General features: G+C 44.8%; 1 protein-coding gene across 2 annotated transcripts in view; it reads right to left on the bottom strand.

Moving 5' to 3' along the window:
- RALGPS2 (Ral GEF with PH domain and SH3 binding motif 2) overlaps positions 1–17,195 on the bottom strand; it is a 124,891-nt gene that overhangs the window by 87,999 nt on the left and 19,697 nt on the right. For both annotated transcript variants that reach the window (XM_037035232.1, XM_037035233.1), the window contains exons 2-4: positions 6,678–6,823; positions 1,612–1,716; positions 185–235 (exon numbers count right to left, since the gene is read on the bottom strand). In XM_037035232.1, the coding sequence (XP_036891127.1) occupies positions 185–235; positions 1,612–1,716; positions 6,678–6,734 (213 nt within the window). In that variant the 5' untranslated portion in view covers positions 6,735–6,823. The remainder of the gene's footprint in view (positions 1–184; positions 236–1,611; positions 1,717–6,677; positions 6,824–17,195) is intronic.

Raw genomic sequence — 17,195 nt, 5'->3', positions numbered from 1 at the left:
ATACTTCTCTCCTTCTCTCCTTCCCTTCCCCTCTAAACATAAATAAATAAAATGTTTTTAAAAAAAGAGCTTTAAATATTTAAAATTTAGGAAGTATAATTTGATAATTCTAAAACTCCTTAATTTGGAATACTATAAGTGCCTATTTTGCATACTTAAAAGAAAAGTTCTTAACATTACTCACATCTGGTTGAATGGCTTTAAATACCGGGACATCCATTAGTGTTATCTGACCCTGAAATAAGAAGTAAAAAAAAAAAATGACAATTTCTTCTTTGGAATTCCATGATATGACATGTATTCTAAATCAGAATGATATTCCACACTAAAATAGATCGAACAATCAAATCTTCACCAGAAAAACCTCAACCTATAAGGGCTTAAGAAAACGAAAATTTAGCCGATGTACCACTAAATGTAAATACTTCTTTTTTAATTCAGTGTACTAAGGTGACATTGGTTAGTAAAATTATATAGGTTTCAGGTGTACAATTCTATAATACATCTTCTGTATATTGTATCGTGTTCAACATCCCAAGTCAAGTCTCCTTCCATCACCATTTATTCTCTCTTTACTTTCTTATACCTACCCAACCTCCAAATGTAAGTATTTCTAACGATCTCACACACCCATTCATATTTTCTTATGAAATAAACGCAGTGAAATTAGAAAATAAAAATGATTTTTAAAATCTAAGCACAGTTTTACGTGGAATCAAACCACAACCAAAAATCAGCCCTGCTGGGTGACAGAGCAGTCCGCGTCGGGGGCCTGTCTGACTCAACGGCTGCGCCACGTTCATCACCACGTGCAACCGCCAGACAGTTCGCTCCCGGGTTGCAAAAGGGGCTCAACATGCCCCGCCTGGTGGGGCTCAGAGGGTCGGGCGTAGTCCCACAAACCGAAAGGTTGCTGGTTCGATTCCCAGCCAGGGTATATGCCTGGGTTTCGGGCCAGGTCCCTGGCTCAGGGTGTGCGAGAGGCAACCGACGGTTTCTCTTACTAATGGATGCTTCTCACCCTCTCTTTCTCCCTCCCTTCCCCACTCTCTAAAAATAAACAAATAACATCTTTTAAAAAAAGAATGGTTCAATATCAGGAAATCAATACATCCTGATATTGATTAGGATAGTTAAAAGAGAAAGCGAACATAAACACTTATGGCAGTTAAGAAAAAAAAGGTTTTCCGGGTAACTTTCATGATATTGCAATAATGCCTTCAACTTTCACTTTTCAATTTTTTAATTTATAAAAAAAGTAAAAATACTTCTAACATGTCAATCAAGTACTGTGGCTTGGCCAGGTGGTACAGGGAGGGACTACGAAAGCAATGACCATGAAGGTAAACACTTGCTATTCACCGAGCTGACAGTGAAATTCATGGAGCTGCCTAAAAATACCTACAGCTCTTCTACTTTCCCCAGTCTACCCCCCTGCTTGCTCCACCACCAGGATACTCTCCCGACTAATTCCCACACCCAGCTCCCTCCCTCCCTCCTTCCCTTTTTACCATCCCCTCTGCTGATCCTACAAATTCTAATGATAGTACCAATATGTAAATTACGTGCAAAAAAACCCCAAAAACGGGAGAAAGGAGGGGGGCGGCTTACCGCATACTCTTCTGGTGTGACCTTAAGAACATCAAACACCACGGCGTCAAAGCTTTTCTTCAACTCAGAACCCTTGTCACTTAATGATTCGGAACTGCTACTTTTCTGTTAAATTGAAAGAAAATGCAGCCATTTTAATACCATCTCAAGTCAACATCACAAAAATGAGACTGACGTTAAAAACTGAGGAAACTGAGCCCTGGCTGGTGTCGTTCAGAGGACTGAGTGCTGGTCTGTGAACCAAAGGGTCACTGGTTTGATTCCCAGTCAGGGCACATGCCTGGGTTGCAGGCCAGGTCCCCACTAGGGGGTGCATGAGAGGCAACCACACACTGATGTTTCTCTCCCTCTCTCTCTCTCTAAAAAATAAACAAAATCTTTAGGGGAAAAAAATGAGGAAATTGAGTACAATGGGTTGACAGATGCTGTAGGCAAGTTGGGCGGGGTGGGTAGCTTACTGGAAAAGCATTAGATAGAGTGTCAGGCAACTTGAACTCTAACCTCAGCTCTAGATTTCTAGATTCTTTAATGAGTCATTTTCTTGTCTGCCAGCTTCCTCATCCTGACAATCCTACCATTTCCTATAGAAATGAAAGATTTTAACAAGTTCGGTGATTTTCAAATAGGGTAAAGGGTAGTTAGGAGAGAAGGATACACCTATTTATAATTTTAAACTAATTTTTACTAAAAAAATTCAGAACTCCATTGATTAAATCATTCCATCTTATTTGTAAAGTGAGTGTCTGTCTGTGATGGTATAATTGATACCGTCCCTCCTATTTGATTACAACTTGAAGTGTTTCCTGCTTTAAGCTTGCTGTTTTAAGTTTGAATTTGCTGTTGCTTCATGTAGAACCAAAAGAGGTGGCTTTGGGCCCTGAAAATCTCATTTCTGTTCAATTTCCACTTCTCCACATCACGAGATAAAAATGCATTCTGCATCATCTGTCTTGAAAAAAGAGCATCATCACTGGAATACTTAGAAAAAACTCCCCTAATGGTGGCAGGAAATCAGGCTACAGTTAACGACCCCCCAAAAAAACTGACTAAAGTTTCAATACCGACGATATACGTCAACCTCCCAGCTGTTTTTACACCTCACTTTTGAACACTCGTCTTTATGTCTCATTTTCACTTACCCCTCCCTTTGAGGAGCAGCTAATTATCAAAACTGTCACAAAGGAAGGGATCCCTCATCAATTTTGGAAAGTTCTTAACCACTATTAGGTCAACTTTTCTTTTTTTTAAGATTTTGTTTATTTATCTTTAGAGGGGAAGGGAGGGAGAGAGGGAGAGAAATATCAATGCATGGTTGCCTCTCGTGAGTCCCCTGCTGGGAACTGGCCTGCAATCCAGGCATGTGCCCTGACTGGGAATCGAACCGCGATCATCTGGTTCACAGGCTCACACTCAATACACTGAGCTACGCCAGCCAGGGCAGGTCAACTTTTTCTTCTGCTTCTCCTTCTCCTTCTGGTTGTCCCATTTCACATGTGTCACACCTTCGGTTGCTGTCCCATGGTTCTCAGACATTTCATTCCATTTTTTTTTTCATTCTACTTTCTCTTTGCATTGTACTTTGGGAAGTTCTCGCCAACACATCTTTAGGCTCACCGATTCTTTCCTGGACTCTGCACTGCCTGTCCTCGCATGCTGTCCCTTTTCCCAAGAGAGCCCCTGTCATCGTTAGTCTTGGTGAACCCCAGGTCTGATCATTCCCAAGTCTCTGCCATATCTGAGTCTGGTTCTGTTGCTGGCCCTGTCTCTTCTGTTTTTTCTCTCCTTTCAGCCCGCACTACAGTTTATCGAAGGCCAGACATGATGTGTCGAGCAACGGGAAGGTGAAAAGGCCCATAGTGCACGGGCCTACGTTTATCTAATGGCAGTTACCCTCCGTTTACTCTTTGCTGTTGCTGGAGCTGCCTGAGTGTTCCATTTCCTCTAGTGTCCTGGTTCTCCAACCCACTGTCTCTGGTTTTCTCTAGAAACTCCTCCTCAGTGGGCGCCTGTGCCTGGCCGTCCTCTCAGCCCCACTCCCTGACTCCACAGCAGCCCCGAGGATCTGGTGGGCGTGGTGGTGCGGGGTGAGGTGAGAAGCCTTCCTCAGCCCTACAATCAGGCCCTTCGCTGAGCCTGTGCCCTTGAGCTGTGACCTTCTCAGTGCCCCTACTCCCCTTACAAAGCCAGACAGGGAGGCTCGAGTGCCTGGAGGTGGGTATTTCTCTTGCCCCAAGTAGGCGAGACTCTGACAGTTTCCCTTGAGGTCACCGAGAACAGAATGTGCTGGGCACACTTCAAAATTATTACGTCCCCTGGGCATCCTTCACAACGGTTGCCTTCCCCTCCCCTTGCTGGAAGCAGGAGGGGATTTTTCTCTGATCTTCACTGTGAGAATCTGGTGGGGGTCCCAGAGGTAAAATCACAGAAGTAGGGGTGGGAGCCCCAGACTGGGCCCCCCAGGGTCTTTAATAGCCCACATGCCACGTCCAGCAGCTGGTCAATTGTGAACTCAGCTGTCCTGCCCCTTGCCGGCTCCAGCGACTTCCGCGCTCACCAACTGTGAACCTCTGTGTCTGCCCCCTCCCTAGTTTTTTGGGCATCGCTGTCAGTTTGCGCTGTGACATCAGTTCTCTGATAGAGCTAAAAGGAGCTACTGCTTTTCAGTGTGTTAGGTTTTTTCATGTTGTGAGGGCAGGGGGGATGAATTCCAAGCTCTTCCCATGTCCGAGAAGACAGCCAAAGTCCCACAAATGGATTTTCTACCTATTGTTTTATTTCTTGTGTTTAATCTCCACAACTGTGACAAGCTTACAGTCTGTCAACAATATTATGTCCTAAGACTAATAGAGAACTTTATTCATAATGTTAGTTTAGCAGTACCCACTCATCCAGTAACTGCCCAAATAACTAATTATCGGTTATTACCGACAGAATGTAATTAAACATACCTTGGTAATTCTCTTCAAGTTTTTAACTCATTCAAGACATGTCAGCAAATCATAATGGTAATTTTATTGCTCATGAAAATGAGTAATCACTTTCCTTTCGTTCTTACAATTATGAATAACGTGCCTTCCATCTGCTTCTCCGGTATCATAAATACGTGGGTAACGGTAAGGAACTAAGGAGTATTTCCACTAAGAGAAGAGGTAGTCATTCTTTACTCAACACAAGGCTACATGCACACTTCTCAGTCTGAAACAAAGTTCACTGCACGCTACTGGGGTCAGGGGCTCCGGGCACAGGCTAGAAGCGAGGTGCCGCGACGGCAGGGGTCACTCGCCCGGAGAAACTGAGGCTGATGTCACTCATTCACTTTTAGGCATGTCAACAACATTCTTTATGTCAGTGGAATGACCTATGTTAGTTAACAAATAGTTGTGTGCTGCTTCCTCTAATACTAGACAAACGTTTGGGGGGGATGCAGTCACAGACTCTGAAAGACAGACCACGTGTGTTTTTCGTGCAGTGAGAAGGGACCATGGAGGACGGAGAGAAAGTCCAAGTAGAAAACTGAGACCGGCAGGAACGACAGAAGTCGGAAAAGCCGAGGTGCACGCGACCTCGGCCTGAGGGAGTTTCTTTCATGAGGTTATTCCAAGCAGAGGAATTACTGGTGGTTAAATCCGTTAGAAAAAAATTAGGGCAATTTTGAGAAAAGTCTTGAATGCAAGGCTGAGGGTCATTCCTATTTAATTAGCAGGTAACAAGGAACTGTGAACAGTTTGGGAGTACAATAAAGTTTTAGCACTGGTATTTTAAGAAGACCGAAATTGAACTGCAGTCCAGTGGACCACACACAGCTGAAAACAGAAGTGCGAGGTCAAGCTCCTGGGCTGTCGCAACAGTCCGGACAAGGAGTAAACGACCAAGTGAAGAGGGCGCCAGTAGAAACAGGGAGGAAAGGACCCGCCCCTAGGGATCAGGTGTGGGGCGCGGGCTCTAAGGTGGCTGCCAGGGACGTCTGTCTCTTTGCAGTCACGCCCTCATGTAACCCTCCAGACGTGAGTGTGGGCCTGTGACAGAAGGAGCAGGGGTGACTGGACGGGATGGAGCGTCCAGGATTACGTCACAGACGACAGTTGGCTTCTGGGGGGCAGGCCGACTCTCCCAGGTGGTGGTGAGAGAACGATGGTGTGGGCAAAGGGGCAGCGGGGGAAGGAGAAACCTGAAGATTTGAACTTGGCTGGGGAGGGGGGGTGCTGTTAACGGAAGTCACGAGGAGGCTGGGCTGTTTTCCTTCCATGCTGCGCGGCAGCGACTTGACTTTGTTCGCACCGTAAGTCAAATGCCTGGTCCCTCAGAGACATTTGCGAGGGAAGCCAGAACAGTGGAAGCCACAGACTCAGACTACTTTCAGTGAGAGCAAGGCCCAAGCAACTGGCTGGAGCAAAATGGAGTTGAAGTTACTAAAGACATTTGAGGCCAACGTCTTAAAAGGGTCATTATTCTCAAGTTACATAACAAGAGAAAAACAAAAGAAAAAACACAGAAGCTGGATGCTAGAAGTTACTACAGAAAGTGGGCAAGTACCCTATGTTTACAGACCGAACAAATAGGAAAAAAGGTGAGGCAAAAGTGAAAGAGAAAAGAGGTGAGGCTCAGGTTCCGCCTCCACCATTGTGGGGGCGGACAGTCCCCACCCCTGCCCAGTGTCCTTTATTCTCTTCCCTCCCGTGGGTTTGGAATCAAGAGGTCTAGACAGTACCCAAATTCATATAATTCCAAATAAAAGAATCTCTCTTTGATTCAATTTTACTACTGCCCTCAAGGTTCACGTACAGTAAATACATGCATAAAAGAAATTCTAAGTATCCTTGAAAACTAAACCTAAGAAAGGATGTTAAGGAATCATTACCTGTCAAGCATCTTAAGTGGATAGAGATTAGCTGTTGCTAAGATGCTCAGGGAACATGTGAATGGTACAATGAAAACAGTTTTTTAAAAAAACTAAAAAATGTGTAGTCCTCTTTCAAGTTCTGATTTAAATCTGTGACCAAACATCACACGTGACAAGTCAGAATGTCCGGGAGGAAACCTCACCACGAAACCCGCCCGCGGCTCACCTCGGAAGCGGTCGCCGCAGTGTTGGCACCGCTGGCCTGCCCGTTGGTCAGGTCCATCTTCCCGCAACATCGGCCCGGCGCTAGGCTGCCAGCTCGGAAGACGGACTGGCTGCTTCACGTCCAAGCCCACAAATACATCATTGTTCCTGTAAAAACAAGCAGGAAATTTTAAATGTGTGTTTAGTTATTACGGGATGTTTAAGGAAACAAATCCATGTCTATCGGTATGTCAAGAAATAGGTTTTTTTTCAACTATACTTAAGTTTTTTTTTTAGAAGATTTTATTTATTTATTTTTAGAGAGAGGGGAAGGGAGGGAGAAAGAGGAAGAAACTTCAATGTGTGGTTGCCTCTCACGTGCCCCCTACTGAGGACCTGGCCCTCAACCCAGGCATGTGCCCTGACTGGGAATTGAACCAGCGACCCTCTGATTCACGGGCCGGCACTCAATCCACTGAGCCACAGCAGCCAGGGCATATTACTTCACAGAGCTGCGATGAGAAAAAAATGACTTAATATCTGCAAAGCACCTAAAACAGTGTTGATACACGGTACGTATGCTATTATGATGACGCACATTTTGTTTACTACCTACTTAATCCACACAAAGCTTGAAATCAATAGAGTCTACAATTAAAGAAGACAAAAAAACCTCAGAAATACACCTCTGGCGAAATATACAGTGGCGGGCGGCGCCAAGTCCCTAACTGCAGACCTGCGGCTGAGAACGCCCCCGCGCCGCCTCCTAGACACACCAAAGCATGCCTGTGGTTTGCAAATGCTTCAAGTCGCTGCTGACGACAGCAGCCTTCGTGCACATCTCGTCTGTCTGCATTTCTTCAGCTATATCCTCGGCAGCAGCTCCGAGCAAAACACGCTGCTAGTTTTTTTTAATGAAAAAAATGTATTAGAAATGATGGCCTCTAAAACCATTTAACTTTCATCTAGAAAAATCAACGTGAAAATGACTAGACATAGGAATACTGCAGCTTCCTCCAATCCCCAGGATTTCATTTCATAAGCTTCACTATCCTAACAACACTATTAAGACCAATTTACATTTACACTGCTACATAAGATGAGCTGGGAAATCCAAATCCCCTCTGAAGGCAACACTCAGTTTGCACTGAAACGTTTTTAAATAATTTCATTTTGTTCTACATTCTCTGCATATATGGATATGAATTCCTAAACCAAGAGTGCCCCCTAGTGTTAAGGAAAATATTTTAATTACATTGTTCAAGGAAATGTATCCTTCATCGGCCTTCTATATCAAATACATAAATTTTATTACTATTATTTACTGAAAAAGAGGTCATACGGTCAGGATTAGACATTAATACATTTGTAAACTATAAGAGTAAAGATTCAAGTTTCCTAAGCCTACTTTTAATCAAAATGTCATTTGTATTACTCAATGAAAATTAAAGTCATAATAAAATTATGTTTTTAGTAAAAAAAAAAATAGTACAGCAGAGCATACCTTAAAAAAAAATCCTACTTATAACTATTGGGTTGGCCAAAAAGTCTGTTTAGTCTTTTTTTAAAAATTGTATTTATTTATCTTTAGAGAGGAAGTGAAGGAGAGAGGGAGAGAAACATCAATGTATGGTTGCCTATCATGTGTCCCCTGCTGGGAACTGGCCTGCAACCCACGCATGTGCCCTGACTGGGAATCGAATTGCGATCGTGTGGTTCACAGGCCTGGGCTCAATCCACTGAGCTACACCAGCCAGGACTGTTTAGTCTTTTCCATAAAATAAAAGACACATTTTTAATTTTCATCAATAACTTTATTGATTTGGATACTGTGAGTATGTCGGCTGTCGCCCACGTGGCAAAATGTTGATCATTCTCAATTCATGTCTGTATCTGATTTGCTGTGAACTTCAACTGGTCAACCCGCCTGTGGAACTTCATCCAGCAGGAAATCTCCAGCACGAAACTTTACAAACCGCTTTGACACGCTCCATCAATCACAGCACCTTCTCCAGGCACAGTACAAATCTTTTTTTGTATTTCAGCTGTTTTTATCTTTCTTGTAATAATAAAGCATAACACAGTGACAATGTTGCATATTTTCTTCCATCTTCAATATTAAAATGGCTACACAAAAATTTGCCACGTTTGATTAAGTTTTTTTAAAAATACACACTGATGTGACAGCTGTTGCAATATAATCTAACAAAATTGTTTCGGATGAAGTTAAACTACAGCCACAGAGCCTTACAGAAAAAAACAAACAAACAAAAAACTTTTCAGCCAGCCCAACATTTACAAGGGTACCATGTCCACAGTATTTTCTACTGTTTAAGGACAGCAAAGCCTCATGTGACACCATCAAAACACTGTAAAATCCTAAAAGACTGTTTATTACTTTTTCGTTTATGCTTCCAGACCTTTCTGTGCTTTGCAGACAGAAGAGTTCAAATTAAATGATACAATCACACGCTTTACTGTTCTGCACTTTCCTAGGGCTACGAACGGCACACACGTGCGTGGCCACCAACATTGCCACAGCACTTTTGTTGATTACATTCCGCATTTCTTTCTAACTCTCTTCTGAAACTTCTGAAGACGGTTAATCTGACTAACTTTTGGGTTTAAGTCCCAATATAGGCATGCACATTACTTCTTTTCAAGTAGGACACTTTCTAGTAGGAAATCTGAAATGTGAGATCTAGTTCCTTGCTTGAGGCCACAGAACTAGGTGATCAAGCTGTAGGCACTTAGTCTCCCAACTCCCCACCTTGGCAATGTTTCCACCAAGAAAACCACGCTTTTTAACCACGCGCACAAGGGAGTGAGACAGTTTCTCTCCAATTAATCGGCTCTCCTTTCAGAGCACCAGTTACATATTCTTTTATGAAATAATTTACGCTATCATCATTAGAGATCTGATGCCAGGCACAACAGTCCCGCAAAACACTCTAGAATAAGCAGCAATAAGGAAAGTGGTAGTAAAACTCAACTGATGAGTGCAATTTCTCTGGAAACATGAAGACCATACAGGATTGATACGACTCACACACTTTGGCTTAAAATTTTCAGTCCTGGAATTCATCTTAGCAAAACTGGAGGAAAAGAAAAAACTATATTGCTAAAGCTACTCAATTGAACACTATTTATAATAGTATGAGCCAGAAGCACCTTTAATGCCTTTGTATGTAATCGCATTAAAAATCCAAGTGGACAATTATAAAGAAAGAGGAAAACAGAACTGACAGGTTGAACAGAAACGAAAACTTCTTGTTACTATATTCTCACAAGTTTCCTGGGGAAAAAAGCAAAAGGGGAGGATGAAAACACTGGAGTGGCAATTCAACGTGTACAGAGAAGTTATTACAGAGCTTGCTTTCCTTAAAAATGTACTTTTAAATCAATATTAGTGATACGTTTTCTACTGAATGGCCTCTATGTCATAGCCCCAAGGCAAGCTCACATCAGCATGCGTGACAGCTACACCCGCACAGCCTCCTCAATACTGCTAATCACCCCCAAACTCCCTAGTACTGTGTTTCCAAGAGTTCCAGCCATCCCGGATCTTGTCTGCAACATAACTGGGCTCCTGCCATGGCTGGTGCTTACTCTGCTCCTGTCAAAATTCCACGCCTGTATGTTTGCACCGATTTGTTTATGGATTCGCCCCTTAATAAACTCTGAGTCCCTCAATGTTAAAGACACCTATTCATAACAAGACATAAGAGAAGAGGCACTATTTTTCACTCAGGCACATAAACTCAATACCTGACCTCAAATTAGCAGTACCGGTTTAATAATCACCTGTTGAGAGAATGAATGACGGAGCAAAGCAGTCATTACAGGAACGCCCGATTAACAACAAACGTATAGAGGGAACGGTAAACAAATAATCAGTACACACAACAGTACACACACCCACTGCAATGAGGATTTCTGTTTCCAGCAACATAGCTGACAGAACGATGTAAAAATCTTTGTACTGCAAAAGAAATTCGGAAGTGGGACCTTGAATCTTGATACCAGTAGGACAGAAAAGACAACCAGGAGAAGAGAATGGAATTGAGACCCATACACAATCCTTCCCACCCCACCCCTGCACCCCTACCTAGGATAATGCCGAGAGATTGACAGTCACCCCATCAGTGATAACAGTCTATCTTTTAAAAATGTATACTACGTAGTCGACTATGTACTGGCACGGGAAAGTAAGGAAACATCTGTATTGGCTTGGGCTTAACACGGACGACGGAGGAGGGAGTCTCCAAAATGAAAACGTGTAATCCCAGACATGCTTCAGCACAAACACAGACTCTGAATTTACACTACCAGCATGGCCCAAGACCCTCTCGTTCAATATGCTCGCAGGCCAGCGGGACCCCCAAAGCCCAAGGCAGATGAAGGGAACAACAGTTTGGGGAGGCACATTCTTTGAACCCAGGCCATGTGGGACTCCCACAGATACAGCCCCACTGGCAAGATCAAAATAGAAATTTACCAACTCTGTACACAAACAACCCACTACGAGCAGGAGCAGGAAACACAGCGGTTGCTAGGACTGTCGCCTGAGAACTGTGGGTGAAAAACGATCAGATCTGAGGCTGTCAAACAGGAAAGATGAAAACCGGCAGCCTTCAAGGACAGACACTGAAGACACGACAAGATGTTGCGAAAAAGCGAGACAGCCGTTCGTAAGAGAACCAAATCCGAAAACTTCAAACAAGAAAAGAATACAAAGTCACCGGAGAATTAAGCATCAGATTAAACACACCTCAAGAGAGAGTTTGTGAAGAACAGAAAAATGAAATTATGCAAAAGTTCTGTCCAAAGAATTAACGGCATGGAAAAGTGTGGAGAGAGAGTAAGGGAAACGAAAACGGAATAGTAACACGTAACACAGCCCGAGACCAGCTCCAGGGGCAGCATGACAAGAATAGCCCTTTCCAGAGAGATAAAGGCCAGCGAGTTTCCAGAACACAAGGAAGATGTCCATCTCCATGCTGAGGAATCACAAGCCTTGGGCAGGATAAATGAAGAGTCGTATTCTACATACATCACTTGGTTTAAAAAGCAAGCGGGGTAAGGCCCCGTACTCACACAGGAACAAAGTCAAACAAATGGAAAGCTTCTCAACAGGACCTACAGACACAGAAGAAAATGAAGTATCTTCGACGTGCCCAGAGAATTCCATACCCAGCTACTCTCTCATTTGAGAGAAGGTAAAATAAAGACATTTTTAAACAAAGAAAGAACTGACCGGAAAACTAGTCCTTGGGGCCACACAGTGGGAAGGGAGGGAGGAAAGGAGGAGAGATGAACAGGAAAACGAGACAGGGCAGATGGGGGGTGAACTGATTAAAGGTCAAATAAGAAAAAACCCCAGGACAGAACAGGGGGTGGGAAGCTGGGAGGGGGAGTGGAAGGGGATGGGGGGCGCGAGGAGGAAGAGGAGAGAAAAAGGGAGGGAAACAGGAAAGGGGGCCTGAAGGGCTGTCCCTGCCCTGTTCACGCTTGGAACACAGCTGGAAGGGGACAGCACAGGAGAGGGGTGAACTGGAGAATGCCGTGACTTGTCAAACTGTGACTCGGCTTCAACAGCCTCACGACTTCTACAGGAGGAAACGAGGTTTACTAACCATGCCGGGTTTATAAAGAAACACAAGTTGAAGGGCAGGAAGAAAGGAGAAGTAAAAACGCCACAAACAAGGCACAAATGTGAAAGCAGAGATGGCCCAAAGGAGGGGCAAATGTGAAGCGCTGGCCTGCCTGCTAGAGAGGGCCTTTCTGAGGAGCTCTGGAGAGGTTCAAAGGAGGGCAGGGCCAGACTGCGGAGGGTGTCATTTGTCAAACAGGAATTCAGATAGAAGGGACTGGCACCAGGAATCGTCAGAGGTTTCTGAGAAGGGCAATGACCTCAGGAAACGAAAACCAGTTCTCCAAGCTTTAACCTGCCAGGGGAAGGCCATTGGGCTTTGGAGCAGATGAGCAGTGGACCAGACGCTCCCACCCTCCCACCCAAAGCAGCAGGGCATCAAGGCCTCCGCAGTGCCATGCAAGCCCCGCCCACCCCAGCCTCTCCTGTCGTGCCCTCCAGGGCTCTCTCCTGTCCTGCAGCTGCACAAAGCCTCCTGGGTCACACCCCACCGCCTTAATGTCAACCAGCACATGCTCCCGCAGCCAGTCTCCAACTCAGGATCGCTGGTATTTACATGGAAAAAAAAAGCCACCAGAATCCACAGATTTCATGAATAACTCCCATTCTCCCCTCCCCCACCTCCACTTTGGCCCAGTTCAGTGGGGAAGCAGGAGAGAGGAAATATTCCGCCCAGGACTTTAACCAGGTGTGTTATGCTGGGTAAATTATTTAATCTCTGAACTTTGCTTTCTTCATTTATATGAAGTCAGAGATGTTAAAATGTACCTCTGAGAAAGTTTGTGAGAATTAAATGCAGTCATACAGAGGGAAAAAACCCAAGGCATCTAGAGTGGTGTGTTGCAATGGGAAGGACACAAATTTGGGGGTGAGAGAGCCTGGGTTCAGACCTAGCCTAGGGCCTGGGAGCCAGCCGCCAGGCTTTGGGCAAGGGGCTTGGCTAATACCTCAGCAGAGGCTCCCAGTCTGCTGGGATATTAGAGGCTCCCAGTCTGCTGGGATATTTTCTATACCTACCAGTGATATAGAAAAGGAAAGCAAAAAGGAAAGGAAAAAGAATTAAAATAAAAAACCAGACTTCTGAGGCTTCTTCTACTTCTGAATTTCAGAAATGTGAAATTTCCAATAGAATGGATGAAAAAAGTGAGTAAACTATCTTCTAAATTAAGCATTTTGAAAGCATATTTAAAGATATGAAAATTTACTAAATGATCCAACACATTTTACTTCAAAAAATCATTTCCTAAAAAGAAGTTCTAAACCAGTAAGCATGTTAACGAATAATGCCTGTGTTCTCAGGACAAGTCTGCAAACAGTCTGTGACACTCACTGGATTTAATGACAAGACCTGAGATACCACTTCACTTGTTGACAACTTCTAAGTGTAGATTAATCATAAACATTATAAATTATTTTGTGAACTTATTCAAAAGTGCCCAACTTGAAATTATTGCACTTATCCTTAGCGGTACAGGATAAATGAGTAAAAAGTTCTTTATTGGGAATCAAAGGCCCGCAAGCACGTTGCCAACAACAGCCGTTCACAACCGGGAGCCAAGAAGACAAGTCCCCGAGAAACTTCTATCTCTGTCACGGAACCGCACGGACTGGCGGGCAATTTCACTCACCGCCCGGGCTGCTGGTGAGAGAAACACTGATAATGTCTAGGCCTGTCTACACGTTTAGAAGTCTCACATCAGAAGACCTAAATAAGCCCTGGCTGGTGTAGCTCAGTGGATTGAGCACGGGCCTGCGAACCAGACGATTGCGGTTCGATTCCCAGTCAGGGCACATGCCTGGGTTGCAAGCCAGTTCCCTGCAGGCCAACTCCCAGCAGGGGATGCATGAAAGGCAACCATACATTGATGTTTCTCTCCCTCTCTCCTTCCCCTCTAAAGATAAATAAATAAAATATTTAAAAAAAAAAGAAGACCTAAATAAATTCTATTCCAGACAGAATGTTTCCTAGATCACTTACCAACTTACGGTTTGAAGTTAAACATCTGGATCTAGTTTGCAGACATAGATTTTGTTTCTAAATATTTCAGGTACACATTCTAGATGTGTGAGAAAGATGATCCGTGAAACAGAGTAAGCTAAGACCCTAACTCAGAAGGAAAAAGGCAAAGCGGAAAACGTCCACGTGAAGCAGGCCACCTTAACAGCTCACCCGAAGTTGAATGTGTACAATGAGGGCAATGAAAAGAAACCGGCCCACTGAAAATGTGACTCACCGTCTACAAAATGGACATCATCTCTCCACACACGCAAGTCTTCCAGTACAACTCTGTTGTGTTTGTACTAAGTTGTAGAAGAGATGGATGACCCATTCATGACCTGGCCGACATCTACACACACAGCTTACATGCCCATCGCTCCTAAATGGCCTCAAACTAGATACTTCCAGTGGAAGGCAGACTTTCAAGTCACTAAATGTGAAATGGGGAAATCTACTAAATAATGTGTTTAAAGGTTACACTCCACTTGCAGCAGAGAAGATTTGCTGAAGACAATTTGCCCAGGGACTCTAACACATATAAGGGCTCCGAGATGTCACGCAGGACCTGGCCCAAAATATGAATGTAGGGGACCTAGAAATTCAGAAAACAAAGAGGGAGTTTCCGCGCAGACACTAACTGCACCGCAAAAGTGTACGTCCTGTTTCGTGTGTTTTCATTTGGGGTGGTGCATGTGTGCATTTGGGCCTGATGTTCCACTAAGAACACTAGCCCGCACGAGTGGCACGAACTCCTTCCTCACAATACTTATTCTGTTTGAAATAAAAAACTCCCACTAAACATACTGTATAATATTAGCAACTAAAACATGAAAACTCTCCAAGCGAATCAGAAAGAGATCTCTAAGTTTAGTGAAAGGGAGCCACCAAAGGCCCAGCAACAGTCAGAGGAAGGAACCAGCCTGGTCAGGTCCCAGCAGTGGACCGAAAAACAGGTCCACGCTGGTGGGGGCGGGGCAGACATCAGGGCTCCCATCGGAGCCAAGGTTTCCAGGAGGCAGCAGCACAGCGCAGTACCTCCCTCAAAGCTGCAAGATGAAAGAAAGGGCCAAGAGAGAAGGGCAACGAAACGGCCCCGGACACCCAAGAGGCTCTTGTATCTGCAATGTGGATCTCAACTGAACACCACCAAACAACCCACAGGCACAGGCTTTGACACAACGGAACAGGGGGCGACCACTGAAGTGTCGAGGAAGAACACTCCATGACACATGGGACAAGAGTCCCAATGCACTGCAGAACAAATAAAGCAATCTTCCAAGCAGTACTCAGGGTATGACACTTTTTGGGTGCATTGTTGTTACTACAGCCCATTATACTATAGCGTGTAACTAGCCTCCACTGAAATGCAACCATTTCCAAGTTCCCAAGTCAATGTGTCCCTAACTTTTGGCTTACCTATATATTTTTAACATTTTCTACAAAAATATTTTAGTTAGGAAAAAGTATAGAAAGTGTTTTCCCATAGATTGCTTATTAGTTGCAAGAAGGAAAATAAGGAACTCTTCTGTGTGGATCAGAACTACCATCACCAGTGAGGACAGACGGACGCCCTGCACCTCCAAGCAATGCTCTGGGAAAGACACATGGTCCCTTGTGGTCACGTGGCCGAGCTGGGACTGCACACCCCGAAATCTCACCCCCGGGAAATGGACATCCCACCCCCGGAACCTCCCGAAAGTGCATCCATCACAAACAGCAGCGTTAGGAGGCACAAAGAAAACCACCGCACATTAAAGGGGAAGGGAAAGGCCAACTGAAGGCCCCACGTCAGAGGGCAGGGAGGGCAGTGACCGCCGCACAGGACACACGTCATCGGGCCAGCTCACCACGTGGGGATATGGAGGGAAGTGTTGTCACCAGGTTCCTCCTGAATTCGACAAGCGCGCTGTGTTTTCAGAAAAGAATAGTTTTGTTCTTAAGAAATACAGTTGAAGCCCTGGCTGGTGTAGCTCAGTGGATTGAGTGCGGGCCTGCGAACCAGAGGATCGCGGTTCGATTCCCAGTCAGGGCACATGCCTGGGTTGCAGGCCGGTTCCCTGCAGGCCAACTCCCAGCAGGGGACGCCCGAAAGGCAACCATACATTGATGTTTCTCTCCCTCTCTCCTTCCCTTCCCCTCTAAAGATAAATAAATAAAATCTTTAAAAAAAAAAAAGAAATACAGTTGAAGTACTACAAAGTAAAGGGGTATAAGGTATGCAAACTAGTCTCAAATACCTCAGAAAAACAGCAAGTACACGTACATGTGAGAGAGAGTAAGTGAGGAGAGAGAGTAAGTGATGAGAGAGAGTAAGCAATGAGAGAGCAAACAGGGCCAGAGGCTGACAACTGGTGGATCTGTGCAAAGGGTGGCTGCTTTATCCTCTTTATTACTCTCACAACTTTCCTGTTAGCTTGAGATTATTTCAAGAGAAAAAGGGGGGAACCCTGTGAACTGTGTTGAATTTTATAGAAGCTTCTCAAGTGAAAACCGTGCAAGGTGCAAAATCCCACGGAGACTAGGAAAGCCCCCATCCAATAGAGACTCCAATTCCAACTCCGCCCGCCCACAGTGGCGGCGGCAGGCACCTGCTCCTGTAACCTCTGCCCTCAGGGCCCAAAGGGCTCGTGAGCAGCGGTTTGGAGAGAAGCTGCAGGACACACATTGGTGCCTCCTGCTAACACGACGATGGTGCCGGCGAGTGTGACTTAGGAGGTGGAATGTCCATGGGACATGTCAGCTTGGGGTATACATCTCAAACCCCCAAGTCCCCCCCATTTGAGTGTTCACCCCCTCTTCCCAGCACACGCCCCACACCCCCACTACCCGAGGAGAGGCGTGGCTGCGGTAATTCACCGTAAAGCGATGGGGAGGCGTCCTTCACCCCG

This window comes from Sturnira hondurensis, unplaced genomic scaffold (assembly GCF_014824575.4).
Source record: "Sturnira hondurensis isolate 20B ecotype Veracruz unplaced genomic scaffold, ASM1482457v3 Scaffold0022215, whole genome shotgun sequence".
Classification (NCBI taxonomy): Eukaryota; Metazoa; Chordata; class Mammalia; order Chiroptera; family Phyllostomidae; genus Sturnira; species Sturnira hondurensis.
The sequence above is the reverse complement of the archived record's forward strand: the minus strand, read 5'-3'. Positions and strand labels throughout refer to the sequence as shown.